General features: G+C 39.7%; 2 protein-coding genes and 1 long non-coding RNA gene across 3 annotated transcripts in view; 1 reads left to right on the top strand and 2 right to left on the bottom strand.

Annotated features, from left to right (window-relative positions):
- LOC122876223 overlaps positions 1-19,268 on the top strand; it is a 31,086-nt gene extending 11,818 nt beyond the window's left edge. The window contains exons 2-3 of the long non-coding RNA XR_006378037.1: positions 12,937-13,122; positions 16,999-19,268. This is a non-coding gene — a long non-coding RNA (uncharacterized LOC122876223). The remainder of the gene's footprint in view (positions 1-12,936; positions 13,123-16,998) is intronic.
- sdf2l1 (stromal cell-derived factor 2-like 1) lies at positions 4,364-7,984 on the bottom strand. The gene is made up of 3 exons (XM_044196262.1): positions 7,462-7,984; positions 6,169-6,365; positions 4,364-5,865 (listed from the first exon to the last, which is right to left on the bottom strand). Exons 1-3 carry the CDS (start codon positions 7,637-7,639, stop codon positions 5,587-5,589), a joined length of 654 nt encoding a protein of 217 aa, XP_044052197.1. The 5' UTR covers positions 7,640-7,984; the 3' UTR covers positions 4,364-5,586.
- A 495-nt stretch (positions 19,269-19,763) lies between the features above and the next one.
- On the bottom strand, positions 19,764-25,842 carry LOC122876217. Its single transcript, XM_044196252.1, has 2 exons — positions 25,448-25,842; positions 19,764-25,291 (listed from the first exon to the last, which is right to left on the bottom strand). Exons 1-2 carry the CDS (start codon positions 25,840-25,842, stop codon positions 24,469-24,471), a joined length of 1,218 nt encoding a protein of 405 aa, XP_044052187.1. The 3' UTR covers positions 19,764-24,468.
- Positions 25,843-27,807: the final 1,965 nt, after the last annotated feature.

The raw sequence follows: 27,807 nt of genomic DNA, 5'->3' as shown, positions 1-27,807 counted from the left end.
TGGCCCCATGATTTGTACAATTGCAGTATTCTCAGATTCACCAAATACTGAATTGAGCAGAAATAGTGAAAAACTCTGGGGATTGAGTAGAAAGGATTTAGTAGGTTGAAGAGTGAATCCTGCTGTTCAGGTTGCACTTTGTCAGCAGCGACGACAGCTACAGGACGCTCTCTGCTTGACACTCTTTCCCTGTTGCACTACTGTGGGAGCTGCAGCAAGCAGTGCAATAATGAAAGGGCATCGGTCAGCTGGGCCAAGCCTCCTCCCCACACCCTTCATCCTGCCCTACCATGCCTCTGAGCAAGGCACCACAATCCAACAGTTACTCACATGTTTCACTACCCCTTACCTACCTTCATCTTGTCATCAGAATGATTACTTCAATAAAGGAAATGTTAAATGAAGAAGTGGTATTGGTGTTTTATTCTGAGCTTGGCTGTGGTGATGATGATGATGAGATTTTAGGGTGGTGACAAGAAGAATGTTAAGCCTCTTTGCATTATGTGCAGTGGAAAAAGTTGACACCATGGATGTGTTGGATTCCTCTGGTTATACTACTGCAATAAAAGTCCCTGATTAGATAAAGTGACATTCTTTTGATCCCTGTGGAGAAAATGAAGTTACAGTGACAATCCTAAAACATATGGATGAAAAGAAAAGAACAAAGTGTTAATGTGAAGTACAGCAGTAGGACCTTTTTCTCCCTTACCTCTATTGGTATTTAGCCATGTAGATGTGTAGTTTTTGTTTTAGTTGTCTGTCTCTTGAGAATTCTGCCTGCATCTAATACAATGGAGGTGAATGGAATTTAGTGTGTGGATTTAAAAATTCAACAGCAACTTGTCTTTCCAGAAACAGTGTCCCTGTTTTCATAGAAAAGGTGTGTTATTAAATATTATAATATAAAAAATATTATCTACAAAGAAGCTGCAGAGCTGTCTTCTTTTGCTACATCAACAAGATGTCAAATGTTTGTTTCAAACATCATCCACCTATGAGCAGACACAGACATTAAGTACACGATCTAGCCTGTACATTTGTATTTTGACTCTTCATATAGGTTTGCCTAGGCACACTGAAATGTAGTGCAAGAGGGTGCAAATTTACAGCAAAAATAATTCATTGAATTTGTGAGGCCATTAGTGGTGTGGGGCCACTGATAACACACCTACAAATAACATTTCTGTTTACCATCTTCTGAGAGTTATGTCCGTCTTCCTGATGATATTAGAGCATGCATCCCAAGCAGGGCTGGGTTTGAACTGCAATCATTTCTTGGTACATTACCAACAACAATATGTCCGTAGCGGTAGAGAATTAAAAACTGTCAAGTACCTGGCATCAAATGTCTTATTCTTTTATTAGATAGATCCTGATTTAAATCCTCATTTTGCCCGTTTTATTTAGGTTCTGTTAAGTTCTTGTTCAGCTGCTTGTTAGACAACATGTAACATTTGACAGCTTTGACTTCTTTTGTTAAATGAAAAAAAATTGTTTTGGAAGAAAAATGTGTTTATATTTCTGTTCACTGTCTGTGGTTATACATGGGCTTTTAATATCTGACTGACATGATCTTAAATATGCTGCTGAAAAACATGATTCATTCATAAATAATAGAGATTATAACCACCTAAAACTTAATGTAGCACTACATAAATACATTCTAAATCTTCATCATAGAAAGTAGCTTAAACCTTATGTGGATTACATTATAATTACTTTTGTTTCCATGGTCTAGTATTTTTTTTAGTACCATTTAAACAGTTTTTGTCAAACATTAGGAGTTGCTTTTAGTCTCCAGTGAAACAGTGAGGCTGTGTAGAAATAGACCCAGTTCTTTAGAAACAGTAGAAACATAGACAAGGTAATAGAACAACACAGCATTTCCTCCTCAGAGGTGGGTGGTCACATTTACATTTCCTCTCTGCCTGCTGGGACTCATGCTAGGAGAGCCTGGGAACCTCCCTCTGCACCCCCACCCCCCTGGACTCCACCCCCATCCCCACACTACTAAAGCCCTGTTAAAGGTCACTGCCAGTGCACCTTTCACTAGAGTAAAAAGGAGGGAAAACGTCCTTTAGGAGAGACACCAGCAATAATTCAAAAACATATGTTCTCAGAGACATTTTTTCTCTGCTTCTAAACAGACCATATTTTCCTCTAGGTTACTTGTACTATTTTATGATATACTTTATGAATTTGCTTGTAAGAAAAATCATATAGAGAGGTAACATATTAAATTTGTAAATTAAAATAGAATGATTTTAGGTGTGTTTGTATGTGAATAACATCCCTTAAAAAGTCAAAAAATGCTCATGCTTATTTCTCAATCTACACACATCTCTTGAGATAAACTAATATCAATTAAAGTGCTGAATTTAATACCTCAGTTTAGTCTTTCTGGACTCAGAGGACTGGCCTCTGAATATCTTTACCTTTCAAGCTTTAATAATTAATTTAAAGGCAGACTGTGAAGCATAATCAGCATTTAAGAATTAAGATTCAAACTCAATTGTTTTAGAACTTAATGCTCTACTTATTGTTGGCACTTTTCACCTTGTATGAAAAGTTTAATCTCTTAAATTTAAACTTAAATTCAAGAGATGGTTAAAATTAATGGCTAGAACTAAGGAAAATGTAAGACTTGTTTCGACAATTGTGTCTCTCCTTGTAATTAAATTATACTAGCTTTCCACATGACAGAATATTTGTCAGGTTTACCTACACTAAGGTAAAAGGCTTCTGGATAAATAATACGATAGCCTATACATGAATAGATAAAACAATAAAAAAAAAATATTGTTGAGCTCGTTATTTAATAGGATGGAAGATTAATCTACTGTTTTTTTGTTTAAGTTGGCACAATATTATTATATTTTCTCGTTAAAAGTTTCTTATCGGAAAAAGACTAAAAACTCAAAGTCCTTCAGCTGCTTATGACATTGCTATTAAATAGATAATATAGGTTTTAATGGTAGGTAGTAGTTATTTGTCAACTTTCCTTGTCTGAGCTGATGCAGAATAGAACAGCAGCAGGCAGCCTCATATACAGTATTAGCCTACACGATGGTATAAAACCATGGTACGCAGCCCTGCAGGTTTCTTACCATCTCACAGCTCCTGTAAAGTATAGTTTAATTCAAATACATAACCACAGTATCCAGATCCAATCCTTCTTCCCATCAGCTGTTTGAGCTTTAATATCAACGGAATTCATATACAAGTGGCAGCCAGCAGGGATGCAAGAGATGCAGGATGCTGAAGAAAATAATGCTGATGATGATAACGATGATGATGATGAATATGGTAATAATCGTCCTCCCTTCTACGCTGTGTTTTTTGTGGCAATTTGTCTCCACCTGCTGAACGAAAAAGTGAGCAGCAGGAGGCAGAGGAGAGACGTTTTTATCCTGTTTTTAGTAATCACACTAAATTTATCGTGTGGTTTAATTCAGTTCAAATTTAGGTTTTCAGCGCACATTAATCAAGAATGTAAACTTCACAGGCAGCGATAAGGACAGTCCTAATACAAAAACTCAGGGTATTAATCCCAGAGAGATGACTGATACAAAGACAAATTAAAGAGGTTGTGGTCTAATGTTTGAAGCTTTGGGGAAATTATAATAGACATCTCAAACACAATATTTAGGTTAGTATTGCATTGTATTAAATGAACAGCAGAAGGTATGAGGTTTTGTAAAAAAACAACAAAACTTCATACCTTCTGCTAAAGCAGGTGTATTGTACTGTATTGTGTTCATTATTTATTATGATTAGTAGTAGTTCCATATTTCATAACACTTTACTATATTACAATATATTCTATCACATACTATAAATTAACTATTTATATTATGTATTTAACAAAGTAAAGATACTGATACCTATCTCTTCTTCAGTATGACTCTTAGCTTAGTAACAATTCCACCTCTACAAGGCTTTCAGAGCTGCACTACTAGACTCAATATTTCTACACATTTATATTTGCACAGATGGTCTAAGGTATTGTAATCGTTTTGATTACAATAATAATGTAATGATAATAATGATTTTTTAAATTTCTTGTCTTGATTTGTTTTATTGGATCTTTATCAGGTTCCTACTTCTTTAGCCCGTCTGTTGTGCTGGTGCAACATGTGAATTTCCACTCTGAAGATCATTCAAGTCTTATATTCAGAGTTCACTAAACTAAATTAGTATAACTACATTTTCCACCTACATCTATGTGTAGTTTATTGATATCTGTTGATTAGTTTACTTTATTTCACCAGGATAATCCATTCAGTATCAATACTGCTTTCCGTGGAGTCCTAAGTACATGAAAACAGACAATAAAACAATAAGACAATTGTATGACACAAGCTTTTGTAACCCCCAAATAACAAGGGGATTGCGCCAAAAATTTATTTGTATCTTGGTGATATGTCACCAACTGCTGGACCAAAAAAGTGCGCAGCTGGCAGCTGAAAGGGTTACTACTGCGGGAAGTTTTTACTGTTTTCTATCTCGTGCTTTAAATCAGCTAATTTAAACTCAAAACATTTTTTTACTGATGCAAAATCCAGAAGACTGCAAACAGCGACTGGAAAATCTATTAAACTCTTTAAAATCTTTAAAAATAGAACTATGCTAATAAAATATTGCATATCCTCTAAAAGAGTTTTGTCTGCACCCATCATGCACAAACTTTAAGTAACACTAATGTATAGCTACTGTAGGTGTCTACATGAGAAAATGTTTATTGGAAAAAAATAGAGATGATGTAGATGGATGTAGATGAAAAAGTACTATACTAAGTACAATGCTATTTGTTGATTTTATCAAAAGCTCCATATGGAGGAACTACAAAACTGACTTATGAGCATTATTATATGTTCCCATCAACATTATCTGGCCATAATTATACTGGTAGATGGCAGTGTATGCAAAAATGAATACAGTGATGCCACAATGCAACATGACATGGAATAACTTCCATAATAATGATAATAATAATAAAAGCTAAAAAAACATTTTAAAGTATAATGCAATCTAGTGCTATAATTAATCTTAAATGTGTAAAGCTTTTAAAGAATGTTAGCAGCTTCACAAAGACAGATTTTATTACTGGGCTGTTCTATTGGATTGCATTACAGGTGCTCATGTTACACTATATGACCAAAGGTATGTGGACACTACTGAGTACTTTTAGAAAAATCTTGTATTCCCCATATTGAAAAAATCTGCAAGTTAACTTTTAATATGATGACGTTAGTATGTAAATATTATACCCAGTTCTAAATAGTCAGGTCTGCATGTGTCTAAACTGATATTTTCACTCTTACTCCATTTCCTGTTTTGTCTGTCTGTCCTGCTGTTCATGTGTCATACCTTACTCTCTCACCTAACAACTTATATGGCACAACTTGACATTTGTTGGTTAAATACAGTCTACTTAGTAACAAGGTCTTCAGGAGTTCTTCACATCTACAGAGTCCTCAGTCAAATATTCTACATCATTCACACATGACATCATTTGGTCCAGGCAAACTATAAAACCACCACAGGAACAGGAATCCACATGCTTTGTGTCTCCTAGTGATGATGTCAGAGCTCATCGTGGCGCAGCGGCTCCTGGCTGGGCTGGATGAAGACACCCTCCATGGAGCGCCACCAGTTGTGCTGGTTGGGAGAACTCATGCCGTGCACCTCACGCTGGCTGCGGATAGGGTGGCCGTACTGCTCGCCTGTCACGCTCAGGAAGACGTCAGTGCCCATGTGTTTGAAGCGCACGGCCTCATCACGCTCCCAGTAGACACCGTCACACTGCACCGTCCACAAGTCCAGATCATCACCCTCGCCATTCTCTCCAAAGGCGCTGACCTCCTGCAGACGACATGATAGGTAGAAGAAAAGAAAAAGATTTGTACAGTGGTGACAGTAGTGGCAAACAGATAGATCTGCTAGGGGTCCCTGGGCTAAAAATATACTCTGCTGCCCCCTTTGCTGCAATGATTTGTCAACAAATCTCACATGCAGACCCAAACCAACAATTAATGTATCCTCCTAACAAGTATTATGTACATATCCAAAGCCTGATATCTTATTCCTCTGTGCCATAGAGCTCCATTGATGTCTAAAAACTGTTATAAACACACATACAAGTAGAACAGGGAGTGTGTGTCTGACCTGGTTATTAGACAGGGGGGAGCTGAAGTGGTGTGTATGGAGGTTTCGGCCAGTCTTCATGTGTGTGATGCGGATGGCCTGACCACACCTGATGGCCGCCCCGCGCTGACACGGACGGTTGGGTTTCCCACGAATCTGCCAATAACTGTTGGCATCATCTGCGTTCTCCACTCCAGTGACAGACTGCTGTCCACTGCCTACACACACACACACACACACACACACACTCACAGTCGTGTTTCCAACATTTTAGAGGACATTACATTGACTTACATTAATTTCCTGGAGACTTACCCTAACCATAACCACTACTTGCCTAACCCTTACCCTTCATCAAACCGCAAACCAAGTCTTCATTATAAAAGTTAACGATTTACATTATGGGGACTTGCGTTTTATCCCCAAAAGGAAGGCGAGTCCCCACAACGTGACTGTGTAAATAGATTTATGTCCCCACAGCATGAGTAATGCATGTCCACACACACACACACACACACACACACACTCCATTAACAAGTAGACCATTAATAAAGCACAAACTGTGCTGAGTGATAGCTGGCTTCATGGTCCCTATGCTGGAATAAAACTACCTAGCCTCAGATTTTGTGTGTCAATTAGTTTGAGGCTATTTGATTGAATTCAATTTTATTTACACATCATGTGAGCACAATTTAAACAGGCATGTAGTTGACACATTTGATCCTCTGTACTCAAATATTAACTGACATCCTGCATGCTGCTATCACGTATGGGGAAAACATAACGCAAAATTACATTGACAGAAATGACAATTTAACATTTAAATAACCCCCCCTAAGAGATTACTTAACAAATGAATAGCAACTCTTCTTAATTTCGGCGTAGGACAAGAATATTTGTTTCGATTCAATTTAAAGTATTTGTTCACCTGTTATTCACACAGTGCTATTCCATCTCAGCAGATGATGCTGGATGGCGTGAGTGGGTGTCATATATACAGGTTGACGTTTTACAGAAAAGGGCTACTTGCTAAATCTTCGACATACCGAATCTACCACAGAGTCAAAACACAAGAGGCCTTGCGTTTGGTATGTATTGTGGTTTATGTATGTCTGCAGATGAGCAAGATAACTTTAAATTGTCTGATTTGAAATTGACTGGTAAAAACAACGAAATTTAACATTATAAAACAACATATGCTGCAGCTGGAGAGCCAAACACCAAACCCATTTAATCTTACTTGTTGTCGCGGGTTTAAAAGTTAAATGTGTTAGATTGTAAGTAAAGATACACGGGCTATTTGAGTGAAGTTACCTGAGCCATATTTGACATCATGGGAATGCAAGCGGACGTTGTGTCTAGTGTTGAGCAGTTTGACAAGTGAGCCGCAGGTCACATAGTTGAGCTCCGACTCTCTTCCTTCACAGTTTGACCACAGCAGCAGAAACAGCAGTGATTTGACAAAAAAGCGGAGAGCGTGAATTAACTCCATCTTTGTGGCTCTGTTTTCATAAACGGCGAACACTAAGAGGATGAACAACAAATTCAGTCACCTTCAATGGTTGCTGCTGGTTTCAACCAATCACAGCTTGACAAGTCCCAAAATACGGAACTAAATGTCGACATGCGATTGGTCAAATTACGTGTTTGCGCGGTTCCTTCTTATGGAAGGCTATTTGCGCAAGTAACGTCTTAGATATTTCTTGTTTAGACTTAATTAAAATGCATGTTAAACATTTGGCGCTTTAACACGTCGGGTAGATTTTCTATGCCTTAAAACTTCATGGTTTGTCGTCTTAACAGCAAATACCTGTCACAGCCAACGGGTTATTCCATTCTTGTCTAATAGGGGTGTTAGAAAGGAAGTCTGAGTAGTTCGTGGAGCACAAACCAAATATTAGGCTACGCTATGGCTCACATTGTGTGCCTGCAGTTAACTTTATCATGATGATCCATTATTTGTCCCATTCGTTTCAACTATGTTACAATCATCCCTAAATCTATCTGCTTGTAATGTTACGAGTCCTACCACTAGGCGTCACTATGCACATTCACATGTTTGTGCCATTAATGAAGAAAGATGAGTTACCAGCCAAGTATGAGCAACCAGGTATAATGCTGTATACCTTATCTTTAACATGGAATTCCGCTTTATATTAACGACCCTGTAATGTTTTGGTATGTACTCATCAGTGGGCTACATATGTATCACAATATTTCTTCAAAGGAAAAGAAACTTAGATTTTTTTGGGATTATACAATCCCCTATTTCCTGGGGTTTATAGATTAAATAAATGACCAGAATCAGACTTAGCTTTATTACCAAGTAGGTTTACACATACAAGGAATTTGGTATTTTGGTTCAAAACAATAAACATAGTAGAAATATAAAGCAAGTACTGCAAGTTAAGAATCATAAATATTAAATACAAAATCCACTAAGATATTAAAGAATATTAAAAAATATATAATAGGAAAATAATAAAGAATATGTACAATATGACTTATTTAAATTACAGTTTGTGCAATGTGCAAAATATTTACATGGGAATGTGCAAAAGCTTACAGTATGAGTATACTGTACATGACAGGCAGAGCACTGCTGTAGTGAACAATGTTATGCAGGGATTTTGTCTGAAATACTCTCAATGTATATAGAAGTAGTGGCTAGTAGTGGGCTATAGATGGCAATCGTGAGTCTTGAGGAGTGGACATGGAGGTTGTTAAGGTGGCTCACTTCTTTCACTTACTTTCTCCGAGATACGCACAAGTTTCAATCCAGCGACTGATATGGAGGGGTGAAATCTGTCAGTGGCTAGTAGAGGGGAGGATCACACATTGAAAGACAACATTTATGGCACATTGGAATATAAACATTAGAAGCAGAAGTAATGACTCTGACCCAATATTTAGGCTCTTACTTTATCAGGGATTCTGAACATTTAATTCAGAATTCTTCAAATGTGTCATCAGGTGAAATGGCCATTGTGATGAATTGGGATAGCTTCTCACACACACACACACACACACACACACACACACACTATGTTTACAATCAAATATTTCTTTTAGAAAGGTTGCACCAAATAAGTTTTGGGACATGTATAGTTTTGCTCATTTTATTCTGCTATTAGTGGCACCCACCACATATAGCGAAGACATTTTGATCTATATGTCTTGAAAAACTGCTGTATGGCCACTGCATGTATACTGTTAAAACCTAGATCCTTGAGAGCTTTGAGGTTCTTCAGTTGGAAACTGTGGAGGAACCTCCTAAGGTGTTTTGAGGAACCTTCCGGAAAAGGTTCTTTTTTCGATGGAAACTGGAAAATGGACTGAGGAAATAAAGAGATTATTCTGCAACCAAACAACGCCCTGTGGATTCTGTACTGAACGCAACACACAACGTACAGTAACATCAAGCTAAAGTTAAGCTCATCAACCAGGTCACTCCTGGGTTAGACATCTCAGTAGCTAAGTAATAGGCTGAGTTCCTTTAATGTCAATAAATCCATTAATTCAGCAATTCAGTACAACAGACTTGACTCAGAACTAGTATGTGTGTGTGTGTGTGTGTGTGTGTGTGTGTGTGTATGAGGCTCACTTTTTTTTTAACTTACTTATACCTATTGGAACTATCATTTGACTTCATACCAACCATTCAATGTTAAAAATTAGAGTCTTCCTTGTATTGTATTCTCTGCATAACTCCAAAGATGAAATAGATCCCCAGTAGGGCACCAACTCCCACTAAGATGTCATCTGGCTACGCAATGTCAACTCCATCTATGTGAAGAGAGATTTTACCTCTGGCACTCAAGGGCTTCCTGCTCACCAGCAGCACAGGTGTTGGAGCCTTCACCACCTATGAAAAGCACATATACAGTATCTGACATAAATCTATGATATTTACAATGTGATGTTCAAGCACTCTCACTGTGCTTTAACTGTCTGCAGTGGCAGCTTAAATGCTGTTTCTATCGTATATTAATCTTGTGTAGGTTAAGTAGGCATTAATTAGATACCAAGTTCTAAACAATGACATTTTGCAGTTAAGTTGTAAAGCGTTGGTAAGCGTAAGGTTTGAGGGTTGTTGCAGACGCGGAAATCTTTTGTGTGCCACTCACCATTTTTCACATAATGCTATTAGATATGTCTACCCTTTGTTCATTTTCCCTTTTAATACAGGGAAATTTGGGCACTTCAACCCACCACAAGATTTGATACATTACTTTTTTTTAAACTTGTTTTGATTTGCTCGTTCCTTAAAAACAAAACAGACTATACATTGTATACCTAATGCCAAATGCTTGTGGATGTATTTCATTCATTGATCAAGCATTTGGAGGGTCAACAGAAATACATTAGTACCATTGTAGCTATTGGAAATTGATTCTCTTTTGCTTACAACAGTTTTGCATATTCTGAGCTCTTGCATTCCTGCTGTGTTTTGTTTAGTTTAATGGAACTCTGGAGTGTATTACTTCTTTGATGTGGTTCATTCTGATAGGTGAGCATGCCCTATCTATCCTAGATGTGCACTGACTATCAAAAGCTCAAATCTCAGCTCATAAGAATCAGCACATCTGATTCGGAAGTTACCTGATCATGTTTACCACTTGAGCTGCTTTTCTGGCAGTAAAATATATTATTCTCACAATTATATGCAATAAAAGGAGAAGGAGGAATACGTTCATAATCAAAAGAAAATCCCACTATTTCCAGTAGGCATGATGGGAGTGGGACTAATGTATTTCTGTACTCACCTATCCAAATGAACCACACCAAAAGGAGTAATATACTCCAGAGTTCCATTAAAACAAAATATGGCAAGGCATACAAGAGCCCTACCACTTGTCTGGAAGAGTAATCTATTAAAAGTGAAACTTTTGTTCATTAACTCCATGCAGGGTTTGAACTCACAATGCTAATATGCTGGAAAGCTGGAAACTCCTGAAGAATGTCACTCTTCATTTTCTCCTTCATGTCTATGTTTGGATGGACCGTTTTGCACTCCTCTTTCATTCATGCGACATGCATCTGTACACTACAGCTGTCTTCAATTCCCTGTAAATTTTATGACATTATACAATTTGTGTTCTAATGGTCATCAGTCTCTCAAGTTTTTGAATGGCAATTCAGAATCAGAATCAGAAATACTTTATTGATCCCCGAGGGGAAACTCTTTTGTTACAGCAGCTCACTATCACATCAGTGCACACAGGAATAGAAGTACTAAGCAAAAAATATAATACACTATAATACAGGTCAGATAAATTAAGTACCAAGTGGGTATAAGTATAAGTATAAAAATAAAACAAGTGTAAAGTACAAAGTGGATTTACTGGTTGATGATAAGTATGTACGGTATAATAATACAATGTAATAATACAAGTAGTAAGTAAATAATACAAGTAGTAAGTAATACGGCAACAGGCAGCATGCATAAGATAGAACCAACCACAGAGACCATGTATGAATTAACTCTCCACCTAAGTACTGAACTGTGAAGGGCAAAGACAATTTGGCTACCATGTGTCACTAATTACCTGAGACATTGTGTTACAGTGCGTCTTGAGACACTCAGTATGTCTGCAATTTGCTGTTCAGTGAAATTAAAAAGACAAAAACTGGAGTTTCTCTTTGTTATGAAACAAAGTGGCTGTCCAGCCTGTCCTGTAGTTCGGGGAGCACTATATCCTTGGGACATTGCAGTAGTGAAAAACCAACAACAAAATAATGTTATTAGAAAGTTTCTAACACATCATGACAAGCCACCAGTGCTCAGTAACACTGATCAGACTATTATAGTTGTAACATTTAGGTGGTACCATGTGGGTGAGACCCTACCCAGATAGGCTTTTGTTTATAGCAGGTAAAATAAGTATTGAACCATTTTTCTTAGTAAATATATTTCTAAAAGTGCAACTGACATGAAATTTTCACCAGATGTGCAATCATGCAAACATGCAATCCACACATGCAAAGAAATCTAACCATAGATGTCCATAAATTAAGTTATGTATAAGAATATTAAATGACACAGGGACTGCCAAAATCAAAAATAAATAAATGACTCAAAAATATTAGTATGCCATTAAATGCACCAAAAATAATTTTAAAATGAATGGAGGCATTAAATAATTTATAAAATGTGACACAAATGGATATTTCTGTTTATTTTGCTTCTGTATTTATTTACATTCGTATTAATTCCCCAATTTATTTACTTTCCCATTAATTTTCCGTTTTATTCATTTCTGTGGTAGTTTAAGGTTTTTCATTTCCTGTTTTATTTTGTAGTGTGTTCCTTCCCTTGTGTGTCTTGTGGTTTTACTTCCTGTCTTTGTTTTCCCTCCAGTTTTGATTGTTGGCCCTTCCTTGATTGTTTGCACCTGTGTCTCGTTGTTTCACCTCCCCTAGGGTATTTAGTCTTTGTTCAGTGTTGGTCCATTGTTGTTATGTATGGTGTTATTCCTGCATGATGTGATTTCCTGCCTTGAGTTTTGTTCCTGTCTTGTGAGTGTTCCTGACCTTTGTGTGTGTAGCCATTTGGTGCACTTTTTGTTGTACCTGGTTCCAGTGCCCAGTTCCCTGGCATTTTTACCGTGAGTTCTGTTCTGGATTCTTTGTCTCCCCTGGACCTTGGCTGGATCCTGGATTTTGTAATTTGCATGCTCCCGATTGAACTGTTTTGCCACCTCGGACTCACTAATCTTCGTCCACCACTGCAAGCCGGTAACCTATCTGTAATTTGCCTGTTTGTTCACCTGTCTGCCTACCGGTCAGGCTGTTTGCGGTCTTGGCGCCTTCTGGGAAACCCTCCAGGAGAAAGCGTGGCTCCCACAGCGGCTCCGCTGCCCAGCTGCTCGCCTGCTCCGCTGCCCAGCTGCCCGCCTACTCCACAGCCTCCTGTCTCTGCTGGATCGCAGCAGCTCCCTGTCCCATCACATCACAGCAGCCATCATTACGACAGTTAAGTGACGGCATCAATCACAATTTACAACAACATGCGCTAGCTAGATGCACATTTAGTGTTTTGCTAAACAGATATCGTCTATTTTGAAATCTAAACTTGAACAAATATGAAACGGTGGTTATTAACATCAAACGAAAAAGAGAAGGGAGCAAAGATGCCTGCTGATGAGATAGCGAGATCAGCGAAAAATGCAGAGGGCAGAGAAGAGGATGAGCTGCCAGGACTACCCTCCACCTCTGGAAGGGCAGCCTGGCAAACTCATGCCCCGCAAACGGACCATCCCTCCTCGAAAGCCAGAAAATACAGAGAGGAATACATGAACTATGGTTTCACGTGCATTGTTATAAATCAGGTACAACACCCTCAATGCGTTGTGTGCTCCGAAGTCCTCGCACATGAGAGTCTGAAGCCCGTGAAAATGCAAAGACACCTGAACACCAAACACCCCAGCCTCACAGATAAACCCACTGACTTTTTCCGCAGAAAGGAGAAAGAGTTACAGGGACAAAAGAAAGTCCTTATTAAACAAACTATACCCACTAAAGCTCAGAGGGCTTCATATGAGGTGGCATATTTAATTGCACAGACCAAAAAGCCACACACCATTGGAGAAACTTTAATCAAACCAGCAGCAATAGTTATGAGTTGCATCATGCATGGAGATAAACTGGCCGCTGAGCTGGAACAAGTGCCGCTCTCTGATGGGACTGTATCCCGCTGCATTACAGAAACGACTCAGGATATCAAGTGTCAACTGATTGACAGAGTGAAGAAGAGTGGGAGGTACGCCTTATAACTGGATGAATCCACAGACGTGTCCAGCACCGCTCAACTCCTTGTATTTGTGAGATATATTTTTGAGGGGAAACTAAATGTGGAAATGTTATTTTGTACGTAACTGGAGGGATCATGCACAGGTGAGGACATTTTCAATAAACTGGACAGCAAACTTAAAGATGAAGGACTATCTTGGGGCGAGTGCATATCAGTGTGGACAGACAGAGCTGGGGCAATGCTGGGAAAAAAGAAAGGACTAAAGGCACAAGTCCTCCAAGTTGCACCTCACCTCAGTTTCACGCACTGCATCATACACAGAGAAGCCCTTCCGTGCAAAACCCTGAATGCAGGGTTTAAACATGTTCTTGACACTGCTGTGAAGATTGTTAATTGCAGAAAATCACATCCACTGAACACACGACTGTTTTCCACTCTCTGTAATGAAATGGGATCAGAGCACAAAGGCCTGCTCCTGCATACAGAAGTCAGGTGGCTGTCTCGAGGAAATGTGCTGAGACGCCTGTACGAGCTGCGGGATGAGGTGCGCATCGTCGTGGGTCGTCAGCAGTCCAATATTGGGGGTCGCGGTCTCAAAAGTTTGGGAACCCTTTGGGTCCATATACCACTACACACATCATACAACAATTTCTGCTTCATTATGCAAATGAGGGGGGGCTGTGTGTCATGGGGTCAACTTTTCACCTATTGGGTGATCGAAATCAGAGTGTATAGATTGATTATACATGCTTTGTTTACTGATGAACAGATAGCTTCACTTGATGCTAAAGTAGCTAACCGCTAACTGCTGCTAACTGTAATGTTAGCTGCCCTCTAGCCATGCAGCTGAGGTCCGATTAACTGACTCTGCCCGGAGTGGGAGCTCAGAGCAATGGCGGTCCAAAGCACCTGTACTACAGGAGTAAACAATGACACTCCCCCGGTGCTTCGAGCTCCCAGTCCGGGCAGTCAGCTAATGGGACAGCTAGCAGCAAAATGAATGTAGCTAACCGCTAACAACAAGTAGTTAAATATATCTCTCCATCAGCAGACTCTGTAAATCACCGAAAGTTTAAGCAGAGCAGCCGAGTACATCAGAGGGGAAACCAGAAAATATTTCCTCCATAAAATATGATCCAGTTTCACCAAAATCAGTGAATAAAATTATAAAAGTTGTGAGCTCCAACCTAATTCTTGTCTCATTTGTGGTCTGATAAACAGTACATTCATCATTTTCAGTGCCCCAAATCACTATTTTCCAAGCTACTGTAGTTGTCATATTTTGTGGGACCCACGTGAGCACAGAGTGAGTTGGAAACATGATAGATGCGTACTGAGATTAGCAAACTAGTTTCTTAGCTGAAGACCCATGTTAGCCCGGGGCTCACTGGGCGAGCCTACTCAGTATTCCTTCGACTCAGCCACAGCAGCTCAAGTTTTTGTTCCTGCAGCACTGAAGCAGCAAAGAGAAGCTCCACAAACTGGCCAGTCACAATAACAATACACCAAAACACCCCACAGGACAACAAGGTATATAACCACAGGTTATCTGCCGACTGTCCCTCAGTTGCCAGTGGTCACTGGTGTAGCGTTGATCTATACACTCTGATGTAGATCAACCAATAGGTGAAAAGTTGACAGTTGAATAATGAAGCAGAAATGCATGAAGAAATGTAAGAAGAAAATACAGAAATAAGACAATAATAATAACACAAAAAAGTATTATAAAAAATCATTATAAAATATATGAATGAATATATCAAATACAAATGTAAATAAATACAGAAGCAAATTAAAACAGAAATATCAATTTGTGTCACATTTTATGAATTATTTAATGCCTACATTAATTGTATTTTTGGTGCATTTAATGGCATATTAATTTATTTATTGAGTCCTTTATTTATTTTTGATTTGGGCAGTTCTGGCCCTCCACAATGAACTGTGTTCAGAGAGAAAGCTGGAAACAATGTGAAAGTACTTAATAGTTTTTTGTATATTCACATGAATAACTATAGCATCAGACCATGATTGCAGGGGTTCAAATGCAAAGAGGCAAAACAGGTAGAGAACAAAATGTACTGTAGTTGCCACATAAATTGGGTCTGTATATACAGGAAAAGAAAGTGTCCAGAATTTTAGTAAGTTGCTTATTTACCATTGAACCCAGTCAGATGAGAACACTATCAGTATTATAAATTAAACTGCAACTTGATCTCTATCAAAGGAGAAAAAAATGCTCCTTCCATCATCTCCATAACCCTCTAGTATGCCTGCAGGAATGAGTCCTAAAACCCGGAAATGAGTTAGCATTTGAGGACTTCCGGTTTTAAATAGGTTTTTGGTTTTATGCCTGAAATAAGGTCTGTGGTTAAAAACATTAAGAGATTTTCACATTTTGCTGAACGACATAAAATACAAAAAACACAATGGCGCTGTACAAAAACTGTGTGGCAAGTTATAAAGTTTTTACTATTTTTGGCTAATAACTCATGAGCAGAGTAGGGGAGGGCCAGAACAAAAGTAACACAGACCTTTTCTCTATAATATGGAAGTCAGGAACCTGCCGTTAAGTCCACTCAAGGTACATCCCGCCATTGAGTCCGCAGCAGAACATGAGCACGATCCAATCAGTTTTCACGACAACAACAAGTAACAATAAACTTAAGTGAGTCGAGAAGAGAGCCGTGGCGAAGGTGTCATATGGGAGTATGGAGACGATCTGGCGCTGGTTGTGCGGTAGATCCAGGTAGGTATACTGTGGAGACTGATTGGATGATGAACGTCACGACGAACAGAGGACAGACAAGGAACACAGGGAGAGATCACACTAGAACACACAAGGATAGGGAGAGAGATGTGGCTAACTATGACATTGTATTGAAGTAAATCACAGGTAATTCTGTAGTAAAAAGTAAAATGTTTTTAATCTACTGCTTCAGCCCAACAGCCATTTTCAAGAAAGAAAATGCATGAACACATGAACAAGGCATTATACAACACATCAGCAGCTCTGCATTTCAACCATAGTGGCAGCTGAGAGGTTGCTGTGATGGTGAGATGTGTTATATTATAGAAATTTTTTTTTCCTTCCCCAGCATATGCATCGGCTCTCATGGAGTCTCTGACTGATGGCTGCTTCAGGTCACAAAAGGCTCTACGAGAGAGAAGTGCCGTCTTGTTCTCCACTGCACCTGACCCCTTTCCAGATCCTGCCAGAAGATAACCAAGGATGAGGCAGTTGGCCTGTATCTCGCACGGCATTCACGGTTTGACACAGGACATTAATGTGAAACCAGCACAGATGTGTTGGTTCCCAGTTTACAGGTTGACATTACTATAAATCAAGGCAAAGTCAGATCAGTCCCACAATTCATAATCATATTATCCTCGGCCAGAGACATACTCAGTCACATTTGCTTATTTGTGAGATATCTCAAAAACCTGGTAAGAGAGATTTTGATGAAATCTGGTGAACAATTAGGCCACTGGCCAAGGATTGAGTGACTGTGTTTGGTGGTGGGATCTTAGTTCTAACCCTCAGTTTACGTTTGTATTGAATGTGCCTTATTGTCTTAACTGCAATCACTAAATATAAGAGTACATTAATAGTTTATTATTTATATAGGACATGTTTATTAGTTTTGCTGCTGCAGCATGCAGGCCTGCAGCATGCAGTATCTGTTCAATATATATATGATCTTAACTGTATAAAATGTTATATAGTATGACTATTGGTGATTGTGATTGATTTAAAGCTTCGTAAATACCCGTTCTTCTGGACACCTCACATGAGGGTAAGAGCTTCCTAATGTGCCTATTCACAATGCCTTTAGCCCAGCGGACAAACTGTATGTAAGCTGTATTGCCATACTACCTGGGGATAGAGACACAATTTCTACAGTTAAACCTGACAATCTTATTTATAACATTATCAAACAGTATGATATAAGTAGTGATGATGTAAATATGGATACTTGTAATAGGGAAACAGAAAATTTGTGGCTGAGGCACATCAGCACCGTGGTGACAGCACATGGGACCTGACAGTGGCTGAACTGAAAGCCCTGAAAGTGGAGCACAGGGTGCAAAAAACATGGAGTTGGACAGCCTTTGGTTGGAAAAATGGCCTTTTCCGTTTTTCAAGGAAACCATGGCCAGACATCACTTCAGGAAGACAATGAGATTCCTGTGGTTCGATTAAAAAAAGAGACCCAACGTGTGCGTCTGCAGTATGACAAGTTTGCCCTGGTATCGGCCACTTGGAACAAGTTTGTTCAGAACAGCATAGCCTGCTGCAAGCCCAGTGCCAACATAACAATAGAGGAGCAGCTGTTCCCCACCAAGGCCCGGTGCAGATTTATTCAGTACATCGGAAATAAGCCTGATAAATTTGAAATAAAATTTTGGCTGGCTTCTGAATGGAGCTCGGTTTCTGGGAAATGAGGAGACACAGAGCAGAGGTCAGCTTGTGGGAGAGAGTGTGGGGCTGAAACTGGGAGAGCCATTCCTGGGGAAGTGAAGAAATATTACTACAGATCATTTCTTCATGTCTCTCAAACTGGCCACCACCTTACAGGCCAAGAAGACAAGCCTTGTTGGCACCATGACGAAAACTAAGCGTGAGTTGCCCCCCTCCGCAAAAGAGCAAGTGGAGCTGTCCAGCACAAAGGTGCTAAAATGTGCTGATGCAATGCTCACCATCTACCAGGGAAAGCCAAGAAAGAATGTGTGCATTCTGAGCTCTGTGCACACAAGCGTGGGCATCACCGATGGGCTGAGGGCAAAGTCAGAGTTGGTGACATACTACAACAACACCAAGTATGGTGTGGACGTCCTAGATCAGATGGCAAGGGTATACTCTGTATTCTACAACATCCTCGACCTGGCTGGAATCAGTGCCCACATCCTCTTCAAGGATTGCACCAGCAGAAAGATATCCCAGAGGGAGTTCGTGGAGGAGAAAAGGGCAGCATGGCAGTTGCCACAGGGTCCCAGTCAGCAGCAGAAGCAAACACCGTAGCAGACACCAAAACGGAGGCAGTGCGAGGTTCGGAGAAGCTGCAAACAAAATAAAACCCATGACACCAAGTGACATGTAACTTGCATTTACTGTAAAGCTTAAATAGCCAAGCACGCTATTAATTAGTTAATATAAAATTAGTAGCCTAATTATTTTATGGTTCTATAGCCTAAACTTCGTTCTTGGCTTTTTTATTTTTTTATTTAAGATCAGCTCGTTTCCAGCTTCTTCAATTATTTTCTGTGTTCTAAATGTGTTATAGATGTTAAAACAACATTTTTCCTAATCAAATTCATATTGATAAATGTATAATTAAACTTTTAGTGTTATTTTGGTCAAAATGACAAAATAACCATCTTATCTTAAAGAGCTCACAGTACCCTATTAGCACTCCCAGGATGCAGGGTTACTTGTGGTTCCTAGAGTCTCCAAAAGTAGAATGGGAGCCGGAGCCTTCAGCTATCAAGCTCCTCTCCTGTGGAATCAGATCCCAGTTTGGGTTCGGGAGGCAGACAGCATCTCCACATTTAAGAGCAGGCTTAAGTCTTTCCTCTTTGATAGATAGGAGACTTCCCATGATGCACCTCTCTCCTCCTCTCCCTCTCCATCTGTATGCATTCTTATCCCATGAATGCATGTAACTAACTCGACATCTTCTCTCTCCAGTAGATTTGTGCTTTCTCGTCTCTGTCCTCTCTCCTTCTGTCACTTTCAGCAGGTATTTCTTCCTCCAGAGCTGCAGAGTCTGGATCTATGAATGCAAGGCACCTTCTGTTCCTGCTCAACAACTGCTACTACAATTATTAGTATTATTATTATTAGGGTCTCTGTAAATAATATTATTAAGAATGCAGTCTAGACCTGCTCTATAGGAAAGGTGCAATGACATAACTTCTGTTAGGAATTGGTGCTAAATAAATAAAATTGAACTGAATTGAACTAAGCATATCAAAGAGGATAAGCTTGCTCATGGTGGGATTTGTTGGGTCTCTGTAATTAATATTATAAAGAGTACGGTCTAGGCCTGCTCTATAGGAAAAGTGCAATGAGATAACTTCTGTTATGAATTGGCGCTATATAAATAAAAATTTAATAAGGAAAAGCAGCGGGGAAATGGAAATGCAAATGGGTAAGGAAATGGCCCTTTTAAGGGCCTTATTAAAATCTGTATTCTTAATTCAATTTGATTCCAGTTATTTCTCTTTTTAAACTGCATTTTTAAAGATTTTGAAATTCTATTATTTATTTGTGAATTCAATTATGTATCTTAAAATGATGTACTTATTGACTGTTTTAATGTTGTTATAAATCCCTTTTAATTTGAACTATTTATTGTTGGATTAATATTTCATTTGTAAATTCAATTTATAATTCCCCTTATTGCCCATTAAAATATCAAATAAGGAATTACTTTGTAATTTATTCATAGATTAATACATTAATTTATAGACATTAATGCCTATTTTTATCATACAATTAGTTATTAATTAATGAAATGCTTTATTAATACTTCCATGACTGTTGTATTTAATGTAAACTTGGAGAACCAGGAAGGCAGGAGTAGGACCCAAATGCAGACGTACAAGCAGAACAGGTGCAGTTTAAACCATTTAACAGAGACAAAAGGCTTACAGTAAGGAGAGGCAGGCAGTAGTCAAAAAAACGGGAACACAGTCCAACAAAGGCAAACCAGTCCGATTGGAGTAAACAAAAGAGTGCAATAATAAAGGCAATCTCCAAACGAAACAGAGAAGTAATCCAAACACATAGGCGGGAACACAGGCAACGAAGATCAAGACACTCGACATGGATACAATGTACAACTGACGAACTGACACTGAACAAAGGAAAAACTCAGACTATATACACTAGGTAGGGGAGACAATGAGACACAGGTGCAACTCATTAAGTCAAGGCAAACAATCACAAGTGGAGGGAAAAGAAAACAAAGACAACAAGACACAGAGGAGAGGAGAACAGTATGTACCATTATAGTTCAGTTACTCATACACTAACTTATTCTTACTGAATGTGTGTGCTTGTCTGAGATATATTTATTGCTTTTATTATTCAGCATATCTTGCATTTATTTATAAAGAATGAATGATATATTTGTGTACACACACAGAAAAAAATCCAGTTTGTATTTAGTATATAGAAAATTATTCTTTTTTTTGTTTTTTTTTCATTAAAAAGCATTATGTAAACAACCTGGCATTTAAAGGGTTAAAATCCTGAAAATGAATGAATATTTGGTAGTTATGATCAGGATCGATGTTGGTTAAAAAATTAACTAACTCAAAGTGGAAAATAATAATAATATTTAGCAATATTTTTATTATTTGACATGGACATTTTTGTCCTCTAACGCAGTGTAACTTTTGGAGGCAGGGAAGCACATGAGTTAAACAATTATCAAAATAGTTTATAATTCATTTAATGTCAATCAACTAATTCATTAATCGACTAATTGTTTCAGCTCTACTTGTAGAAACTGTTGGGTAGTTTAATTTATAACAAAATTAAACAAAATTAACATACAGTGTATTCTCATTTAACTCTTTATTATAGTCTAATTTTCCCTATATCAACTAGGCTACTGCAATATTGTTTTGGCTGCTGCATTAATTAATTTATAACAAAATTAAACTACCCAATATTTTATAAACTCTTCATATGTTTTGTGTGTAAAAATCTTAATTTGTAAAGTAACTAGTAACTACAGCTATCAGATAAATGTAGTAAAGTAATAAGTACAATATTTCCCTCTGAGATGTAGTGAAGTAGAAAGTGGCATCATCGACATTTATCATCTGACATTCACTCATATTCAACTAGGTGAAAAATAATTTCCATTTACCTTATTGTGATACATCAAGACATCAATTTTATCAAATTTAGAAGTCCACATTTATGGAATTCATTGAATATGACGCTGAAACCATTACCTTCCTTGCCATCTTTTAGGACACAGTAAAAAAAATGTCTTATTTCATCTTGACCCTTATGGTAAGATGCTTCTGTTGTTGTACATATCTACTTCTACGTCTCTTTTTTACTTTCTTTTCTTTTCTTTTACTACTGTCTATTTTTGCTTGTGTGTTTTGTGTGTATAGATATTGTTTATATTTAAATGGGCTTGTTACTCGTTACTTTTGTCCTGCCTGAAAATAGTGGACAACTGCAGAGGATAGCAGACAAGCACAGCCTATTCCCCGGTTTTTCCTGTTTATTATCTAACGTCATGAACTGTCCTGCACCACCTTTTCATCATAGGCAGTTTGGCTTTCTGGCTTTCTTTACCAGAAAAAAATGAACAGCTGACTCCTTAGAGTGTCTTTTAGTACAACCGAACACCAAAGAAGACATTTTTAGGTGACCAAAATGTTAAATTAACTTTCATGAACTGAAAACACACTGTGAAAGGGTCAAAGTTCTTAGACGAAAACACAGACAGCACCCAAAAACAAGTTCATGTCTAATTAAATGTGACATCTACCTCCTATACTGGATTTTGTAGAAAATACTCATTTTAATTTAATTTATTTTATATAAATGGTTTCAGATGAACAAGTTGACTCTCAATATTATTAAATGTAGCTTCATGATCTTTTGTAACAAAAACAAATCCTGCTCCAAAAATGAATCTAAAATATATATAAATGAAACAGGACTTCTTCAAGTGCCATATACAAATTCTTAGGATTTATTGTAGATGAAAGATTAAATTGGAAAAGCCATATTGAGCACGTATGCAAAAGGTCCATGAAGATGCTTGATGTGTATTGAGTTTGTTCTTTGGTCCAGTGCATTCTCATTTAACTCTTTATTATAGTCTAATTTTCCCTATATCAACTAGGCTACTGCAATATTGTTTTGGCTGCTGCATATCCATCATATCTTGCCAAATTACTTGTGATTCAAAAGAATTCTATCAGATAAGATCCGTCTGCACCTCTTTTTAAGAAAATATTCACTGCTATATAAGGTAAATGTTTTTCAACCATGCTTGTTTATGTTTAAATACATGAATTGCAAGCAAGATCTTTCAAATAATTCAATTCAATTTTATTTAAATAGCGCCAATTCATAACAGAAGTTATCTCATTGCACTTTTCCTATAGCAGGTCTAGACCGTACTCTTTATAATATTAATTACAGTTGGATATGTCACTATCACTCACTAACGTGTTAGGACATGTTTTAAAACTTAAGAAACATCTGTTTTTTGCTTTATTACTGTCAGAATAATCACCCTCATGGAAGTCTAACACATAAGTCATGTACCTTTGTACAATGTCAGTATGTTGTGACCGTGTCAGTCTGCTTTCTGTATTTTTCCACCACACTACCCCCCTTTCAGCATTTCATGCTTGACTTAAATGAATAATACAGAAAACGTATTCCACGGTATCAGAGAAAGAGCTCAGGCAGTGACAGCATTGTCACCTTTTGGGGATTCAAAAAACCATATGATGGGGACAACAACCACGATGGTTATCATCAGAAGGCAGAATGTTGTTCCCCTGAGGCCACACCAGTAGCATACGAGCTCCACGCCTATGTGCACTCCCTAACCCTAGAATATGTTTGTGTATGTCTGTAGGGCTTGCTTATGCCCCTCCTGGGGAGCGGATTTATCAGTGTGTATATATAAGTAATGGTCACATGTGCATTTCTACACCTTTTTTCTGAGCAGCAAAGGACACCTAGCAGTCATGGCATCCGACAGATGTGTGGATCTCCTCCAAAGAGTTGATGTGGTGCAGATGAAGGTCAGGTGTGTGATATAAAACAGGTGTGTAATTAGAATTTTGGTGAGGGAGTGCGTTGTGTTTGTGTGATTGTGGAGCCTGGCGTGTCCGTGACAGTATCCCCCCCCTCCATGGCCCGCACCTGAGGGCCGAGGACCCCGACGTTGTGGTGGCCATCCTCTTCCACGAGGGGCAGGTCGGTTTGGATGGTTCGTGTGGAAGGCGTCAAGTAGAGAGGGGTCGAGGATGTCGTGTCTGGAGACCCATGATCTTTCCTCGGGACCATACCCCTCCCCTCCCTTGTTGTCGGAGGCGGGTAGGTCGGTGATGAAGTCTACTCCTAGGTGTGACCATGGTCAGTTGGGAGTGGGCAGTGGACAGAGTTTACTGGATGGAAGATGGCGTGGGCTTTTTGCAATTCTCACATCCCTGGCCATATTTGGCCAGAAGCGTTCTCATACCAGAGAGAGGATTTCATTGGCCCCTGGGTGACCACTGCCCAGAGATGTGTGGGAAGAATGGACCAGGGTGATGCATTGAGTTCTAGGGATATACTGTAGATTTGGGGGGCAGCCAGGCAGAGGCATAGGAGGAAGGCATGGAAGTCTCGGACCACTGGATGGGGTTCACGATGATCTGTTTGGGAAGAATGGTTTCGGGTTCTTCAGTGAGTTTGTCTGGGGCATATAACCGGTATAGGGCATCTGCTTTCCCGTTACGGGAGCCGGGGTGATAGGAGATGTTAAAGTTGAAATGAGTGAAGAAGAGGGCCCAACGAGCTTGACGGGTGTTCAATCGTTTGGCTTCCCGGGTAGCCAGGACAGAGACTTGGGCTTGTTGTGGAGGAGATCGGTCAGAGGTTGGACTATGATACTGTAACCCTGTATGAAGCGACAGTAAAAGTTGGCAAAACCCAGGAATCTCTGTAGTTCTTTAATGGTGGTAGGTGTTGGCCAGGTCCGAATGGCTTTGACTTTCCCCCAACTTTCCTCCATCTGGATGCCACTGCTACTGAAGTTATAGCCTAGGAACTGCACTGAGGTTTGATGAAACGTGCACTTCTCTGTTTTGAGGAAGAGTTGGAATTCCCTCAGGCATTCCAGGACCTCCGCAACGTGGTGGCGATGTTTGGCCAGACTCCGGGAGTAGATCAAGATGTCATTGATGTAGACTAGGACCGACTTGTGGAGAAACTCCCGGAGCACCTCGTGGATGAAGTCCTGGAATATGGAGGGGGCGTTGGCCAAGCCATATAGCATGACTAGGTATTCGTAGTGGCCAGTGGGTGTCACCAAGGCGGTCTTCCACTCGTCCCCCTCGCGTATCCGGATGAGGTTATACGCGCTGCGGAGGTAAAGACAGTGGCCCCGCGAAGCTGTTCCAGAGCTGCCAGGACAAGGGGAAGAGGATACCAGAATTTGACGGTAATGTGGTTGAGTCACCGGTAATCCACACAAGGCCGCAAGTCTCCATCCTTTTTGGCCACAAAAAAGAAACTGAATGCCGCAGGGGAGGTAGAAGGTCGGATGTATCCCTGGGCTAAGGCCTCCTCTATGTACTCCTCCATGGCTCTTTGCTCGGAAATAGACAGAGGGTAGATTTTTCCACGGGGCACTGGTTCACCCGGTATGAGGTCGATGGCACAGTCCCATGGTCGGTGTGGTGGTAATCTGGAGGCTCTCCTAGGGCAGAAGACATCCCTGCAGGCGGCGTAGCAGGCTGGGATGTCCACAGACTGTTTCTCTCGTGGGCTCTCAATGGAGGTGGTACAGACCGGAAGTTCCTTCGGACGGGTGGGATGGTGAAGGCAGGCGAGGGAAACAGTCTGGGTAGCAGAAACGACCCCACTGCAACACTTCGCCGGTGGTCCACGGAATGATGGGGTTGTGTTGTTCAAGCCAGGGGCGCCCTAAGATTACCTCCGCGGTCGAGCCCTCCAGAACCAGCAGATATTGTTGCTCCTCATGTAGCACTCCCACTCGGATGGTGACAGGACCAGCGGCCCTATGGACATGGGTGTGGCTGAGGGGTGTTCCGTTTACTGCGTGGATTTGGTAAATTGAGGGCGTGGATGTGGTCTTGAGGTTGAGCTGGCGGCAGAGGGCATCGGAGATAAAGTTGCCGGTTGACCTGGAGTCGATGAGGGCTTGTACTGGTAGGGACATGTCGGGAGTAATCAAGGTTATCAAGGTGGAAAGTGGTTTCAAATTCTTAATGGTAGGAATGATGGCACTCACCAGGGATCTGGTGAGTGGTGAGTTGCAGGCAATCTGTGAGGAGAAATTATGTGAGTTAGAAGCCGTGCAAGGTAAAACTCATCATCATGCGTGAGCATACGTGAAGAAATCTCATCAGGGTTGAAGGAGTTTCTCAAACAATATAATGCTCCACAGCCGTTGTCACCCCGCAAAGCTTTGTACGGAGGGCATACCTCTGCTATAAAGTTGAGACACACCGCTGCGTCGAACGAGACAATCTCTTATGTAGATATGACATCTCTCTATCCTTACTGTAACACTAACTTCCCCTATCCTCTCGGACACCCTGAAAAAATCTATATAGATTTCCAAGAAGGGGAAAAAACAGACACCCTTAGCATCGCTTTGGGACGATGAGATGGAAACATCACACCCGCCATTAAGATCAGGAAAACGAAAGAAACATATACCTTATTCCCCTAGCTGGCTTTATTTGAATAAAAAATGAATCAAACGAATTTAACCGTCCCCAGATCCATCTTTATTTATAAGTTGTAACAATCTTTAAACATTTGTAAAGAACAGACGTGTGGTGAAAAGATCCGGCTCTTTGCAACCTCATACAACTTTCATATTTTTTCACAAATTTTGATACCATAGCATAATTTTCCAACACATCATCTTGATACAAAGACAGCACATTTTCAAAAGATAGACCGCAGGCTCTGTGGCATAAACAATAAACACAATGCTGACCGCACACCGTAGATAACACGTGTTGAAGCTGACGGTTGTTGTATAAAATAGATTCACAACGTTTTTCTAAAAATTGCAAGATGCTTTTAGAGTAATGTGAAAAATCCGGGGAGAATCCGAAAGAATCAAAAAAGCTGCCTTTTTTGCCTTCATCGAGAGTGAGGGCCAACCAGTGCTCTCCTGGTTCGTGTGCAGGGTGTGCGTTGACAATAAAAAAGGCTGGAAGTCTAAAGGACTGACGCAGTAAAGGTAACTGATCCGCAGCACACACTCCGCAAAAAGCATCTCCTAGTAAATGACATAGTAATCAGTCCAATTAATGATTGTTCATATTGTCTCAGTAATAGTCCACAAGCACCTGTCATTTGGAATTAATCTCCAAAATAGACTCGTAACAAGCATAAACGATGAGATTGGTAGTATGGGGCAACAGTTGAATCTCTGAATCTCATTTCCAGTCTTAAACTGGATAAAAAATTCAATAGGACCTCCGTCAGTAATGGCTGACAAAGGCAGGACTTCTGTGTAGAGCTTTTCATTGATAGACAGTACCATCATGGGTGCTGAAAATAAATCCAAGTCACTCGTAGTGCATTTGGTCGGTTTGTGATGCAAAAGCGGCATATTTGTTTTCTAAAATATATCTCCGGAGCTCGCAACAGCGTGCTTTCCTTTGGACATACTTCTCCCTACTGATTTTCTCTTTTTTGACCTACGCTCTTTTACTCGCAGCCCGGGAGGTCTCTTCCTCAGTCTTCTGGCTAAAACCATCATACCTCCGGATCCTTCTTGAGCCCTGTTGTCCGATCGACCCCCTATTCTGCTGTTTACCCTGCCTAGTTTCACCTGAAAATGAGCTTCTTTTGTTTCCATGATAGCCCAGTAATCAGGCCTATTATTTTCTGGCTGCACCTCCCTCATCACTGTTAAGTACCTGATTAGCATATGCTTGGCTTGACCATGGTGTTAATACACTGTGGTAAACGGTTGGCAAGTTGAATCTCAGACCACCATTTCTGTTTTCGAGTTCCCGAACCAGACCCAAGGTTTTCTGCCCAAAATTCTACAAAACAAGACGGTGTAGTCCCTCATTCGTCCAGGAATGTTCCATCGTAGAAAAGGTTTCAGTCGTAGTCAGTTGAGAATGACTTCCGGATGGGAGAATGACTTCCAGAT

This window comes from Siniperca chuatsi, linkage group LG5, assembly GCF_020085105.1.
Source record: "Siniperca chuatsi isolate FFG_IHB_CAS linkage group LG5, ASM2008510v1, whole genome shotgun sequence".
Taxonomy (NCBI): domain Eukaryota; kingdom Metazoa; phylum Chordata; class Actinopteri; order Centrarchiformes; family Sinipercidae; genus Siniperca; species Siniperca chuatsi.
This window is presented reverse-complemented; position numbering and strand designations above follow the sequence as displayed.

What these genes read in the sequence shown, in the direction of transcription:
- sdf2l1 (XM_044196262.1), bottom strand. Translation starts at nt 7,639, where the DNA reads ATGGAGTTAATTCACGCTCTCCGCTTTTTTGTCAAATCACTGCTGTTT. An exon ending in TGATGTCAAATATGGCTCAG is followed by an intron (nt 6,366 to 7,461) that starts GTAACTTCACTC and finishes GTGTGTGTGTAG; the next exon opens with GCAGTGGACAGCAGTCTGTC. An exon ending in CCCCCCTGTCTAATAACCAG is followed by an intron (nt 5,866 to 6,168) that starts GTCAGACACACA and finishes TGTCGTCTGCAG; the next exon opens with GAGGTCAGCGCCTTTGGAGA.
- LOC122876217 (XM_044196252.1), bottom strand. Translation starts at nt 25,842, where the DNA reads ATGTCCCTACCAGTACAAGCCCTCATCGACTCCAGGTCAACCGGCAAC. An exon ending in TCCGAAGGAACTTCCGGTCT is followed by an intron (nt 25,292 to 25,447) that starts GTACCACCTCCA and finishes CGGGTGAACCAG; the next exon opens with TGCCCCGTGGAAAAATCTAC.